The sequence below is a fragment of the Rana temporaria genome, chromosome 4 (assembly GCF_905171775.1).
Source record: "Rana temporaria chromosome 4, aRanTem1.1, whole genome shotgun sequence".
Lineage (NCBI taxonomy): Eukaryota > Metazoa > Chordata > Amphibia > Anura > Ranidae > Rana > Rana temporaria.
In genome coordinates, this window is record NC_053492.1 from 166,855,741 (window position 1) to 166,872,093 (window position 16,353).

Genomic DNA, 16,353 nt, shown 5'->3' on the forward strand with positions numbered 1-16,353 from the left:
TGCACATGCACGGGACATCCCTGCGGCCATTGGTTTGATGTATAGCCTATGGGAGGAGACTTGCTGCCGCTGTCACGTGTCCGCATCCCGGCGGCGCACGTCAGACGCCGCCGAAATGGTATTTATAAGCGCGGCGTACAGCTGAAATTCCTGGCATAACCAAAGGCAAACTGAGCCATCTGCAGGCTCGACTGCCTTAACTTTGGAGTTCTGATGAAACTTTGGGACTGCGCTTCTTGTACAGGTAATGTCTCCATGACACACCACAAACCAACTACTTAGATGTTGTCACTAACCCTTTATAGGTGTTTTGGGCACTGTGTATTATTTTTCAATATATATTTTGTATATGATTCCCCATAGATATCTGCACTAGTTGTGCATATGAGGCACCCAGTCAGCTTTTGATGTATGGCATCTGGAGGAACTTGGGGTGCATTCCCATGGAAATCTCTATAGTGATAAAGGTGTCCCCGTCGGGCAAATTTATTGGTTCCACAGTTCACTATTAAAGCGAGGTATGTGTCGTGTATATTAAACATTAAAAATGTATTCATTTTGGGTCGCAATCGCTTGTTAATCAAGTGAATTTGACCCACTTGTATGTGTATATATATATATATATATATATATATATATATATATATATATATATATATATATATATATATATATATATATATATATATATATATATATATATATATATACAGTGAGGAAAATAAGTATTTGAACACCCTGCTATTTTGCAAGTTCTCCCACTTGGAAATCATGGAGGGGTCTGAAATTGTCATCGTAGGTGCATGTCCACTGTGAGAGACATAATCAAAAAAAAAAATCCAGAAATCACAATGTATGATTTTTTTAACTATTTATTTGTATGATACAGCTGCAAATAAGTATTTGAACACCTGAGAAAATCAATGTTAATATTTGGTACAGTAGCCTTTGTTTGCAATTACAGAGGTCAAACGTTTCTTGTAGTTTTTCACCAAGTTTGCACACACTGGAGGAGGGATTTTGGCCCACTCCTCCACACAGATCTTCTCTAGATCAGTCAGGTTTCTGGGCTGTCGCTGAGAAACACAGAGTTTGAGCTCCCTCCAAAGATTCTCTATTGGGTTTAGGTCTGGAGACTGGCTAGGCCACGCCAGAACCTTGATATGCTTCTTACAGAGCCACTCCTTGGTTATCCTGGCTGTGTGCTTCGGGTCATTGTCATGTTGGAAGACCCAGCCTCGACCCATCTTCAAAGCTCTAACTGAGGGAAGGAGGTTGTTGCCCAAAATCTCGCAATACATGGCCCCGGTCATCCTCTCCTTAATACAGTGCAGTCGCCCTGTCCCATGTGCAGAAAAACACCCCCAAAGCATGATGCTACCACCCCCATGCTTCACAGTAGGGATGGTGTTCTTGGGATGGTACTCATCATTCTTCTTCCTCCAAACACGGTTAGTGGAATTATGACCAAAAAGTTCTATTTTGGTCTCATCTGACCACATGACTTTCTCCCATGACTCCTCTGGATCATCCAAATGGTCATTGGCAAACTTAAGACGGGCCTTGACATGTGCTGGTTTAAGCAGGGGAACCTTCCGTGCCATGCATGATTTCAAACCATGACGTCTTAGTGTATTACCAACAGTAACCTTGGAAACGGTGGTCCCAGCTCTTTTCAGGTCATTGACCAGCTCCTCCAGTGTAGTCCTGGGCTGATTTCTCACCTTTCTTAGGATCATTGAGACCCCACGAGGTGAGATTTTGCATGGAGCCCCAGTCCGAGGGAGATTGACAGTCATGTTTAGCTTCTTCCATTTTCTAATGATTGCTCCAACAGTGGACATTTTTCCACCAAGCTGCTTGGCAATTTCCCCGTAGCCCTTTCCAGCCTTGTGGAGGTGTACAATTTTGTCTCTAGTGTCTTTGGACAGCTCTTTGGTCTTGGCCATGTTAGTAGTTGGATTCTTACTGATTGTATGGGGTGGACAGGTGTCTTTATGCAGCTAATGACCTCAAACAGGTGCATCTAATTTAGGATAATAAATGGAGTGGAGGTGGACATTTTAAAGGCAGACTAACAGGTCTTTGAGGGTCAGAATTCTAGCTGATAGACAGGTGTTCAAATACTTATTTGCAGCTGTATCATACAAATAAATAGTTAAAAAATCATAAATTGTGATTTCTGGAATTTTTTTTTTTGATTATGTCTCTCACAGTGGACATGCACCTACGATGACAATTTCAGACCCCTCCATGATTTCCAAGTGGGAGAACTTGCAAAAAAGCAGGGTGTTCAAATACTTATTTTCCTCACTATATATATATATATATATATATATATATATATATATATATATATATATATATATATATATATATATATATATATATATATATATATATATATATTTCTTTTTGATACATTAGGCTCTCTTTATACTATGGCCTCGGATTGATTATCGAGACTCCTTGATGCATGGTTCCAGTATTTTGACAACTTTGTGTGCAGTTATTCTTATTATGCCTTCATTTCTGAAGTGATCCGGACTCATGTGGTAAGCCTGCTTGCGCCATTATCCTGCACCTTATGATATGTGAACTTAATTTGTATAATATACATTTCTATGAACTATTATATGCATTTTTGTTTTCAAAAGTTTATATCGTGCTGCCATATATGCACCTATATTTACTAATTTTTGTTTCCATCCTTTGTATCCCCCTGTCTTTTGATACTCTGTAGTATTACCTGTTCAAGCTCCTGAAGAAGCTAATTTCAGAGCGAAACATGTAGAGCGAGAAAAACACTGCAACAGGTCTTCTCATACTTGTGAAGTTAACAACTTAATACCCGTCGGATGTTTTTTATATATTTATTTGTTATCAAATAAAATTATATTTTTCTACATTCCTACACTATTTGTGTTATTACACTCTATCAGCTCCGCTTAAAAAGTCCCCAGGGTTTTCTGGTACCCTTTCCCCCTCTTACATTGTTTTTCTCTACAAGGAATGAGGTGCTTGGATTTGAGGGTCTGTATTCCACAAAATTGTTCTCTTTAATCTAGTCGCTCAGTCCATGAACCCAGCCTGCCTAGAGGCTCCGAATTTTGAATCACAAGAGTTTTGCAACAAATTATCGGATTATTTAATTAACAAAATTGAAAAAGTCAGTGAAATTATTCAGCAAAATAGAACCTCCACTGACTCCCCTTTAAATCAAAAAGATAATAACCACACAAATATGCCACAATCAACTAAATTCACACTAAACCCTATCTCCATCGACACCACCAAAAATATCATCAGTACTCTGCGAGACAGCACATCGCCTAATGATATCATCCCCACCAAACTGTTGAAAGAATGTGCCGATATTGTGGCACCGGCTATCACGCACTTCATAAACCAATCATTCAAAGAAGGCATGGTGCCGACCCTGCTGAAACAAGGCATAATCAAATCAATTCTAAAAAAAAAAAAACACCCTTGACCCCAAAGACCCAAACCATCGTCGACCCATAACAGGCCTAAACATTTTCTCCAAGGTAATGGAGAAAGCAGTTGTACAACAGCTACAACATCATTTAGACACCCATAAATTACTGGATCCATTTTAATCGGGTTTCCGTCCGGGTTAACGGGACAGAAACAGCACTGCTCAAAATATGGGATGACGCTCTCAAAGCTGCAGACGAAGGAGAATCTTGTCTTCTGGTACTGTTGGACCTAAGCGCAGCTTTTGATACTGAAGACCACAAATTATTGCGGACTCGCCTAGCTGAAGTAGCTAGAGTCGCAGAATCAGATTTACCCCGGTTCTCCTCCTTTTTGGAAAACTGATCTCAAATAGTGAAACTAGGTCCTTTCACTTCTGAAAAACGCACGGTGTCATGCGGAGTCCCTCAGGGATCACCCTTGTCGCCCGTACTATATAATATCTATCTCTGCCCTCTTTTCGAAATCATCAGTAACCAGAAGTTACTCTACTATTCCTACACGGATGGCACCCAACTCTATTTCCGCATCAGCAACAAAAAAGATCATTATCTCGGACTAGAGAAATGCCTTACTTTGATAGAAAATTGGATGACGAAGAGTTACCTTAAACTCAATGGTTCAAAAACAGGACTTCTTCTGTTCCACGCCAACCGAAAGACTTCCCACAACAACATGGACACCCCCGCCCATTCTGGGCCAAACCATCGTCCCAAGCACCAAAGTCAAAAGTCTTGGAGTCACTTTTGACTCCAACATGACAATGGATGCACAAATAAGTTCAGTAGTCAGCGGATCCCACCATCTGCTGCGTCTACTACGTAGAATCATTCCCTTTATCCCAAAAGAAGACATAGCAGTCGTGGTGGGAACGATAATCAACTCCAGACTCGACTATGCAAACGCCCTTTACATCGAACTCCCAAAGTAACAAATTGCTCGTCTACAAGTCGTTCAAAATACGGCGGCACGACTTGTGATGGGCAAAAAACCCTTGGAATCAATCTCGCCCTCCCTAAAATCCCTTCACTGGTTGACAGTAAAAGACAGAATTACATTTAAGGCACTTTGTCTGACGCATAAGTGTGTTCAAGGAAGTGCCCCCCAATATCTATACGAAAAATTAAAATGCCACAACCCCCATCGCGTTCTCCGTTTCACCAACCAAAAACCACTCCAGATACGTCCAAAGGAGAACGAAGATTTGCAGTCCAAGGACCTAGACTGTGGAACGCACTACCAGCTAGCATCCGAATGGAAGTGAATCACCAGGCCTTCAGGAATAAACTCAAAACCCATCTATTCTAAAGGCAAAAAACAGTAGGGAATAAATACCTAGCGCCCTGAGGCGATTCAGTTCGCATGTGCTGCCCTATACAAGTTTCTCACTCACTCATAGCCACTCTGTCCAATTGATTTTAATGGGCAGCAGCAGTGGAGAAGCGGTAAACATACTGCTCCTTCACCGCTCCAAAGATGCGGCTAGCAGGACTTTTTTTACTGTCCTGCTAGAGCAACGCTCCAGTGTGAAATCCCTCGGGCTTTCACACTGGAGACAATGGAGCAGCTGTTTGAGGGCAGATTGCAGGCGCTATTTTTAATGCTATAGCGACTGCAATACGTCTTCAGTGTGAAAGGGGTCTTAGAATCACTTTCAACCAAATGAGTCTGTTTGAATTGCTGGGGCACTCAACTACATAAAGTCCGTCCCCAGGCTCCCCCAAATCAAGAAGCTGAGATGCTGGTGGTCTCTATGCATATTTCCAAAGGATTGATTGAGTTGTTCTGTTAAATTTTCACTATCAATTCGATCTATCCAAATTTCACTATTAAAATATCTTGGCTGTGTAGGGGTTAAAAAAGATCTGTGGAACTAACTTAAAATGGCACTAAAGATTTGATTTTTTATTTATTTTTTAAATAACAAAAAATATACTTACCTCCACTGTGCAGTTCGTTTTGCACAAAGTGGCCCCGGTCGTCCTCTTCTGTGGTCCTATGGCAGCTCTTGCGGCTCCTCCCCGCAAGAGCTAATCCCCTCTGGGAAGCTCTCTCCCGAGGGGGTTACCTAGCGGGCGCGCTCCTGTGCCATACAAATCGGTGTCCATAGCCGCTGATTGTATAACTAGGCCCCCGTCCCCTGGCAGCCACGTCATTGGATTTGATTAACAGCAGTGGGAGCTAAGGGCTTCGCTGCTATCTATCTATCCAATGAAGAGCCGGTCAGGCATGGGGACAACGACGCGGGATCGCGCCCTCAGAAATACAGGGCTCAGGTAAGTAAAAGGGGCGGTGACTGCAAGGTGTTTTTTCACCTTAATGCATAGTATGCATTAAAGCGGAGGTCCACAAAAAAAGTGAACCTCCACTTTTCGGAACCCCCCCCCCTCTCCGGTGTCACATTTGGCACCTTTCAGGGGGAGGGGGTGCAGATACCTGTATAATCAGCGCTAATACTTTTAAAACATGCTATACAATTGTCACACATAAGAAATTAATTTATCACAGCCTGAAATGGCAATTGCTGCAAAGAGCCTTTCCCTGAACACCTAAACCTTTCTGTAACTTTAAAGCGGATGTCCATCCGCTTTTTTTTTTTTTTTTTAAAGCCAGCAGCTACAAATACTGACAAAAAAAATTAACACTTACCTGTCCAGCGCACCCGCGATGTCAGCAGCCGAGGTTAAGCAATCGCTCGGTCCTCATCTGCTTCCGCCGCCATCCTCAGTGAGGGAATCAGGAAGTGAACCCTTGCGGCTTTACTGCCCGATTCCCTACTGTGTACTGTCCCAGAAGACAGCGGGGGGGGGGGGGGGTGACGTGACAAGGCTGGATTCCCCACGGGAGTCAGAACCCGGAAGTTGTGCAAATACCTGTCTCAGACAGGTATCTGCACCCCCCTCCCCCTGAACGGTTCCAAATGTGACACCGGAGGGGGGGGGGGGGATCCAAAAAGCGGAGGTTCACTTTTTGTGTGAACCTCCGCTTTAAACCTAATTGCTATACAGGTAGTCCCCGGGTTAGAAACAAGACAGGGACTGTAGGCTTGTTCTTAAGTTGAATCTGTTTGTAATTTGGAACAGGTAAATTTTTTAAGTGTAGCTCCAGCCAAGAAAATCGATTTTTAAGCTTTTTGGATAGCATAGGGAAGGGTCATCACCCCTGTAACATTGGTTTTGCTTTCTGTGCCCCTGTTCAGAAGATTTCACTTCACTTTCTGACAATTGGATTTAGACAATTTTGGGTTATTAGGGAAATAAGGATTGGTGATAAATCATCAGTGGAGACACCTTTTTCCCATAATAACTCTTATGGGAAAGTCCCGTACACACAATCAGGTTTTTGCCCGGCCAAACTCACATCGGAATTCCGACGGAATTCCATTGGAGTAAAAGAGAACATGTTCTCTATCTAAACTCCGACGGAATACACCGGGAAAATATCCGATGTAAAAACTCTGATGGACCTTTTCCATCGTAAATTCCGATCGGTGTATGGTGCTTAACAGGAGAGAATTTCCCTTCCTAGGGGTAGATTTCTCCTCACTTCCGGTTGTCTCCCTCCGTTTGTAAGTAGCAGTCGTTTGAAAGTCGGACGTTTGTAAGTAGGGGACCGCCTGTACATAACCATTAACCTGATCCTAATCCCTAAATTCAAGCTAACCCCTATTAATCAAAGCCTAACCCTCAGGCAAAATGTGTACTTTTGTACTAAGGTGGAAAATGCAATAATGCTACTGTGACATTAAAATGTTGAAAAGTTACATACCAAAAATTCTGTGATCTGCATCTTAGGATCTAACAACAATACCAAATGTAATTGTCACATCTAATAAGCGTGCCACAAATTCTGGGTCCCCATCAGCAAATTATTCACCTGTTACCAGAACTGTCCGAACACTCATGTTCCATTTAAAATGATGAGCGATTTGTACAATAACAGCTGGCTCATGCCAATAGTACTGGTGTTACTAAGCTGTACACATTCTATCTCTGAGAGGGCATGTAAGAAACACATAGGTCAAACACAATAAACACAATAAACCGCACTGTTTCACTTACCTTCTCTTGCTTTTTTCAGTTCAAGTCTTTCCTTTTGTAAAGATTTTTCTAGCCGTGATCTGTGCTCATAGACCACTAGAAAAGAAAATGTGAATTCTTGTCATGCTTGTAAAACTATACGTTGGCTACTGACATAAAAAAAAAAGATTTTCTGAATGCTAACAAGATGTTTCTAATAAAAGAAAAACTATAAGGATGGTAGAACATTTTTAAGCTTTTCATACAGTTTTATAAATAAGTACATTATATACTTGTGTGTGTACATTTCTTCGTGCAACACTGAACACTGTAAGCAGGAGTATTAAAGGAAAGCAGGGTGGATATAAATCAATGTTTTTTTTTTTTTATTTGTATTACATTTGTTTTAATAAAATGTTTTCGGAGTGAAAACTATTACATTTTAGATAGATTTTCACTCTGAAAGCATTTTATTAAAACAAATGTAATACAAATAAAAAAAAAAAACATTTAATTTTAATGTATCTTAAATGGAAACCTATCTTTTAGATTCTAAAAGATAGGTTTCCATTTAAGATACATTAAAAATTTGTTTTATTCAGCATGAAATTGAGCTTCATTGTGTAGCATGAGGCTGTATATTCTGCAATATTTACATTTTTTGGTAAACTTATTCAATGAATCCAAGCTCTGCAAGCTGAGATAACATGCACTGCATTAATGCATTCACACAATTTCACAGTAACAATGAGATAAAATAAAGTTCCTTCATCACATTGTTTTGAAAATCTATGTACACTACAAACTGTATGATTGAATCGGTTCTACTAACCTGACAGCTTATTATTCTAAATAGGAAACCTTCATTTTGGTTGCAAATATTAAAGATTCTAACTTAACTTTAAAGAGCACCTGTTATTTCAGGTCCATCATTTCAGTGCCTGTTAGCAGGCATCTGCTAATCTCTAGCTGCCACATCACCAGCCGTCCTATTAAAGTGAATGTCACTGTTGGTGAGTCAACAGCATCAGAGGAGGAGATGACAGATGCTCTTTAAAAATTATGATTAAAAAGCGAGTTGATTTAAATAAAGCCTTTTTACTAGTGATTTAAATTGACTTGATTTGAATCAAATCCACCCTGAAGGAAAGACAAAAAAGACAGTAAAAAAAAAAAAAAAAGCTGAACGCTCCACTTGCTACCTGGATAAACGGACTATATAATATTCATATTTAATGTTCATTAATATTTCATATTTACTGAACTGAAAAAATGTAATTATTTTTGTTATTCCTGATTGCAATAAAAAATATAAATATATTTATAAAAACCACCACACAGTCTCTTATCTCATTCTCTCACCTCTCTGAAGAAAACCATATTCTCTGTTTAAAGTAACATTCAGATTCTAAATAAAAACACCAAGCCACAAGCACATTTATTTCTAACAAGCATTAATACAAAAACAGGTGCCCGAACTAGCATGAATGAATTAAATGGTAAAAGGGAAACTATATAAATATTTTATATCACAATTCATATTTTTCCAGCCTAAACAGTGCAATTCTGGGGAGAGAAAGATCAGTAAGGTTCGTACCTACGTTAGAACTTTTAAACAATTCCGGAGATAGACTGCATTTCCCAACCATTTAACATTTGATGGGATAGCAATTAACAGAAATAGTCACTCCCCCCCCCCCCCCCCCCATACACAAGTCAATCTCAGGCAGATTAGTTCTATAACTTGTCTTCTTTTTTTTTTTTTAAATACACCATAGATGTGTACAGCCTATTGTATTAGGTTGTGCACCCCGAAACTCAAACACAGTGTATGTATGTGTAATATACACACACATACTCTTAGGCCCCTTCCACACAGGGCGGATTCGTTGCAGCGGTCCGCCAGCTCAGCCGGAGGTCTCTCCGTTGATCTCAGCTAAGCTGGCGGATGACAGGTCCCTCTCTGCTCACTGAGCGGGGAGGGGCTTGTCGAGCGCTGCTTCTTGCTATGGAGAAATCGGACCAAAACGGACAGCATGTTCATTTTCATCATATCTAACCCGATCCGCCATGACGGCTGGCGACTGTATCGCCATACGTCTGATTTTATCAGATCGGATCGGATGTCAGCGGCCATGTCACCGCTGACATCCGATGCGCCATAGACATACATGGAGCGGCCGTTCAGGTCTGCCGAAAAAACTCACAGGCCGACTTGAACGGTCTGCCCGTGTGAAAGGGGCATTATAAATAAAATGTATTAAAACATGGACAGTGTTAGTAGGGCAAAGGTTGATGTCAGTCATTTTTTTTATTATTTTATATTCATATTATTTGAAAAAAATGTAGGATCCTCACAGGGGGCTTTGGTGAAATATTAGCAGGGAGAATCTGAGCTATATGGGGTGATTAGGGTGTGCCAAGGCCCACCCCCTGTGCAGGCCTATGAAATACACCTTTTCCTTGCTATGATGATCAGCATATTGAATCATTTACATCAGTCCTTGGCCTAATGGAGGCTGCAATGTCATGTCCCTCGCTCACACACACACACCAACAATGACTGTAGCTGCACAACTACAGATATTAATGGCCATTCAGCAGCAGATATTTTTAGGGTGTCTACAGATGTTAGATGATCTAGGATGCAAATGTGAAATTTCTCATCCCATCATCCTTTTTGATGTGCTGGCTACAAGATCAACAAATCTTTAAAAGTTAATGTATGCCTCTTTTACATATTGCTACTGCAAAGGCTAATAACTGCCAAATTTAAAGCTGAACCTTGTTAAATGACATACATCCAGAATGTATGAAACTATGGGCCAGATTCACAGAAAAAGTACGCTGGCGTATCTGCTGATACTCCGGCGTACTTTCAAATTTGCCGCGTCGTATCTTTATTTGTAATTCACAAACAAAGATACGACGGCTTTTGGCTAAGATCCGACAGGCGTACGGCTTCGTACGCCTTCGGATCTTAGGATGCAATACTTCGGCGACCGCTGGGTGGAGTTTGCGTCGTTTTCCGCGTCGGGTATGCAAATTAGCTGTTTATGGCGATCCACGAAGGTACGCGCGTTCGTCGCATTCTTTTACGTCGTCGCTAGACGGTTTTTCCTGTTGCAAACTTAAGCCTGCTATTTCATGGCTTAGATTTAGACCAGCCATGTTAAAGTATGGCCGTCGCTCCCGCGTCGAATTTCAATTTTTTTTTTTGCGCAAGACGTCCGGGAATACGAAAGGACGTAACGCACGTCGCCATTCAAAAAACATGTTGGGGCGCCGTAATTTTGCGCAAAGCACGGCGGGAAATTTCCTAACGGAGCATGCGCAGAACGTTCGGCGCGGGAACTTTTTTCACTGATGCACTTTATGGATTTCTTTTTGTGTTATTATTAGAGTTATATTTATATATATATTCATATATATTTTTGTACACTTTATCTGATCACCAATTGTGTTATTATTTAATTTATATGTCTTTGCGCTGCACTTTATTGCTATTGATCACTATTGGGATTTCTATTTGAATTTATCCTCCAGTGCTGGCTTGCATTTTTTTAAAGTTTTTTTGTGTACTTTCCAGCGCGGAATTTCTTCTCTATTTTCGGCGCGGGAACGCGCCTAATTTAAATGGTACACACCCCATTTGAATTAGGCTAGCTTGCGCCGGACGGCTTTACGCTACGCCACCGCAAGTTTACACGCAAGTGCTTTGTGAATCAAGCACTTGCAACGAAAACTTGCGGCGGAGTAACGTAAAGGGGATACGTTACGCCGCCGTAATTGTTCGTGAATCTGGCCCTATGCATTTAGTAAAGAAGTATCTGCCAAAAAAAAAACTGATGATCAGGCAGAGCCAGGTCAGAACTCTGCCAAAATGGCGGGCCCACCTCTTAGGAACAAAGCAAGCGACCAATGCTTGGGACAAACCATCAAAAGAAGCCCACATTTTTATTGAAAATGTAAGGTTTTTACAACATCATTTATCAGTGTAATGAAAAAGTTCTCACAATTGCTTAAGTCAGTGGTGTCCAATAAGTTGGTCCCACTGCTTTCTATGTGCAACCCACCGCATTCTTGGGGTCCACACCAGAGGTTCAAGCAGCAGAATTATCCACTAGTTCTGTCTCCTGCATGTGTGTGGGTGCACAGCACTTTAACTGATCACCAATGTGTATAAAAGGAGTTTATTAATACTGCCCCTGACCAACAATGCAAAGGGACATTAAAAAAAAAAACTGTCACTAACCACCAATGGGGAAGTCCCATAAATAACACCGTCACTGACTATCAATGCAGGAAGGAGTCTGCAGCTGGATAGAAGACAGGGGTTAACAGTATTGCCACCATCTACCAATGAAGGGGAGGTTTATTAACATAACTCCAACCACCAATGTGGATGTTATAATTTCTGTCACTGGCGCCGATGCTGGAGATTATAGTTGTGGTCCCGGGCTGGCATCAAGGCTGGGGGTTATTATTATGTCCACAGACCCCAGTGCTGGGAGTATTACTGTAGGGTTTGACATCAATGTTGAAAGTTATTACTGCAGTCACTGAAACCAATGCTTGGGATAATTATTGCTGTCACTGGCATCAAAGCCCAGGGTTATAATTGTGAGGTGTTATTATTGGGGTCCCAGGCATTAAAAGAGAAGTATGGGTTTTTGTTCTCTGCTCAAAACAGGTCACAGGAGTGCAGAACGAACTGCACTCCTGTGATCCACAGAAGTATAGCCAAAAGGCTCATCGCTCGAAACCGGTTCAACCAGGTTTGTCAAATCTTGAGAAATGTATCCCTAGTGCCTGGGAGTATTGCCGTGAGCTTCTCGTTCACCAACGTCCCATTACCCTGTCCCTTCATCTCCTCAAAATAGAGGAGAGGTTTTTACCACGCTTTTGCAATGGTTTGTTTAGTGGCCATCAAAATGTGTTGTCAATATACATTCTTGTTTCATAAGTTTTTATATAGGCTTATGAAGTAGGGCTTCCCATGAGTCCTTGCATATATTAGAATGAAAGATCATATTGACCAAAGCTTACACTCGAATCAGGACCAGACAAATAGGCCCAGGCAATTTAGACTGAGCAGCAAAAAGTATGTGATCCCCTAGACCAGGGGTCTCCAAACTTTTTACTTCGAGGGCCACATTCTATATTTTACACATATTCGTGGGCCGGAAAAATAATTTATAAATAAATCCACAGTAGAAGAAGAATAGAATTTGACTTACTGCTGACAGCAGGACTGGCTGGTGGCCCTGTATTCTTTGCTGGCACCTTAACGCTGGAGCATCATGCAGCGGGGCTAAACTTGCAGCGTGCACGAGGCTTTACACCCGTGTCCCCATCAGTCTCCCCATCCATCTGTGTCCCGATCCATCTGTGTCCCCATCCATCTGTGTCCCCATCCATCTGTGTCCCCATCCATCATCCATCAGTCTCCCCATCCATCTGTGTCCCCATCCATCATCCATCTGTGTCCCCATCCATCTGTGTCCCCATCCATCTGTGTCCCCATCCATCTGTGTCCCCATCCATCTGTGTCCCCATCCATCTGTGTCCCCATCCATCTGTGTCCCCATCCATAATCCATCTGTGTCCCCATCCATAATCCATCTGTGTCCCCATCAGTCTCCCCATTCATCTGTGTCCCCATCCATCTGTGTCCCCATCCATCTGTGTCCCCATCAGTCTCCCCATTCATCTGTTTCCCCATCCATCTGTGTCCCCATCCATCATCCATCTGTGTCCCCATCCATCATCCATCTGTGTCCCCATCCATCATCCATCTGTGTCCCCATCCATCTGTGTCCCCATCCATCTGTGTCCCCATCCATCATCCATCTGTGTCCCCATCTGTGTCCCCATCCATAATCCATCTGTGTCCCCATCCATCTGTGTCCCCATCCATCATCCATCTGTGTCCCCATCAGTCTCCCCATTCATCTGTTTCCCCATCCATCTGTGTCCCCATCCATCATCCATCTGTGTCCCCATCCATCATCCATCTGTGTCCCCATCCATCTGTGTCCCCATCCATCTGTGTCCCCATCCATCATCCATCTGTGTCCCCATCCATCTGTGTCCCCATCCATCTGTGTCCCCATCCATCATCCATCTGTGTCCCCATCCATCTGTGTCCCCATCCATAATCCATCTGTGTCCCCATCCATAATCCATCTGTGTCCCCATCCATCATCCATCTGTGTCCCCATCCATCTGTGTCCCCATCCATAATCCATCTGTGTCCCCATCCATCTGTGTCCCCATCCATAATCCATCTGTGTCCCCATCCATCTGTTTCCCCATCCATCTGTGTCCCCATCCATAATCCATCTGTGTCCCCATCCATCTGTGTCCCCATCAGTCTCCCCATCCATCTGTGTCCCCATCCATCATCCATCTGTGTCCCCATCCATCTGTGTCCCCATTCATCTGTGTCCCCATCCATCTGTGTCCCCATCCATCTGTGTCCCCATCCATCTGTGTCCCCATCCATCTGTGTCCCCATCCATCTGTGTCCCCATCCATCTGTGTCCCCATCAATAATCCATCTGTGTCCCCATCCATCTGTGTCCCCATCCATCTGTGTCCCCATCCATAATCCATCTGTGTCCCCATCCATCTGTGTCCCCATCCATAATCCATCTGTGTCCCCATCCATCTGTGTCCCCATCCATAATCCATCTGTGTCCCCATCCATAATCCATCTGTGTCCCCATCCATAATCCATCTGTGTCCCCATCCATCTGTGTCCCCATCCATCTGTGTCCCCATCAGTCTCCCCATTCATCTGTGTCCCCATCCATCTGTGTCCCCATCCATCTGTGTCCCCATCAGTCTCCCCATCCATCTGTGTCCCCATCCATCATCCATCTGTGTCCCCATCCATCTGTGTCCCCATCAGTCTCCCCATCCATCTGTGTCCCCATCCATCTGTGTCCCCATCCATCATCCATCTGTGTCCCCATCCATCTGTGTCCCCATCAGTCTCCCCATCCATCTGTGTCCCCATCCATCATCCATCTGTGTCCCCATCCATCTGTGTCCCCATCCATAATCCATCTGTGTCCCCATCCATCTGTGTCCCCATCAATCTCCCCATTCATCTGTATCCCCATCAGTCTCCCCATTCATCTGTGTCCCCATCAGTCTCCCCATTCATCCATGTCCCCATCATCTGTGTCCCCATTCATTTGTGTCCCCATCCATCTGTGTCCCCATCCATCTGTGTCCCCATTCATCTGTGTCCCCATCCATCTGTGTCCCCATCCATCATCCATCTGTGTCCCCATCATCTGTGTCCCCATCCATCTGTGTCCCCATCCATCTGTGTCCCCATCATCTGTGTCCCCATTCATCTGTCTCCCCATTCATTTGTGTCCCCATCAGACCCCACAGATATTTTTGTCCCCATCAGTGTCATCACCCCCCCCCCACATTTTTGTCCCCATCAGAGTCATCAGCCCCCCCCCCCACACACACATTTGTGTCCCCATCAGTCTACAACCCCCCCCCCACGTGTGTCCCCATCAAAGTCATCAGCCCCCACATATTTGTGTCCCCATCAGAGCCATAAGAGTTATTAACCCCCTCACATTTGTGTCCCCATAAGAGTCAGCCCCCCCCCCCCCAAATGGGTGTCCCGATGAGAGCCATTCAACCCACCTCCACACAAGTGTATCAGCCCCCCTCCTTGCATGTGTCCAGCGCGTCTCCAGACCTGTTGCACCTCCCGACTCCCGCCCCGCTGGTATTACACACTCGTTACTGGTTAACAGCGAGGCGGGAGGCGGGAGCAGGGAGGCGGCTACGGGTCTGCACTAAACACCTCATTGGCTGCTGGAATGCCGTGGTCCCAGCAGCCAACACAGTGAGACGCCGGAGGGGATTGCGGGACCTGCGCTGCTTATTGCCTGGGCGAATATGCAGCGCAGGTTCCAGAACCAACAGGGGAGCTAAGAATTCAAGCTGCGGGCCGGAAGAAATGGCCTGGCGGGCCGGATGTGGCCCGCGGGCCGTAGTTTGGAGACCCCTGCCCTAGACTAATGACGTCTCCAAGAGCTAATTGGAGTGAGGTGTCAGCCAACTGGAGTCCAATCAATGAGATGATATTGGAGGTGTTGGTTACAGCTATCCTGCCCTATAAAAAACACACACCAGTTCTGGGTTTGCTTTTCACAAGAAGCATTGCCTGATGTGAATGATGCCTCGCACAAAAGAGCTTTTAGAAGACCTCCGATTAAGAATTGTTGACTTGCATAAAGCTGGAAAGGGTTATAAAAGTATCTCCAAAAGCCTTGCTGTTCATCGGTCCATGGTAAGACAAATTGTCTATAAATGGAGAAAGTTCAGTACTGCTGCTACTCTCCCTAGGAGTGGCCATCCTGTAAAGATGACTGCAAGAGCACAGCGCAGACTGCTTAATGAGGTGAAGAAGAATCCTAGAGTGTCAGCTAAAGACTTACAAAAGTCTCTGGCATATGCGAATCTATGCAAATCTATGATACGTAAAACACTAAACAAGAATGGATTTTATGGGAGGATACCACAGAGGAAGCCACTGCTGTCCAAAAAAAAACATTACTGCATGTTTACAGTTTGCACAAGAGCACCTGGATGTTCCACAGCAGTACTGGCAAAATATTCTGTGGACAGATGAAACCAAAGTTGAGTTGTTTGTAAGAAACACACAACACTATGTGTGGAGAAAAAGGAGGCACAGCACACCAACATTAAAACCTCATCCCAACTGTGAAGTATGGTGGTGGGGGCATCATGGTTTGGGGCTGCTTTTCTGCGTCAGGGCCTGGACGGATTGCCATCA

The 16,353-nt window shown here is 43.6% G+C and overlaps 1 protein-coding gene across 3 annotated transcripts in view; it reads right to left on the reverse strand.

The window, feature by feature from the left end:
• The window catches only part of GOLIM4 (golgi integral membrane protein 4), a 157,197-nt gene that overhangs the window by 95,064 nt on the left and 45,780 nt on the right, over window positions 1-16,353 (reverse strand). For all 3 annotated transcript variants that reach the window (XM_040349312.1, XM_040349311.1, XM_040349310.1), the window contains exon 2: window positions 7,560-7,634. In XM_040349312.1, coding sequence (XP_040205246.1) covers window positions 7,560-7,634 — 75 coding nt within the window. The remainder of the gene's footprint in view (window positions 1-7,559; window positions 7,635-16,353) is intronic.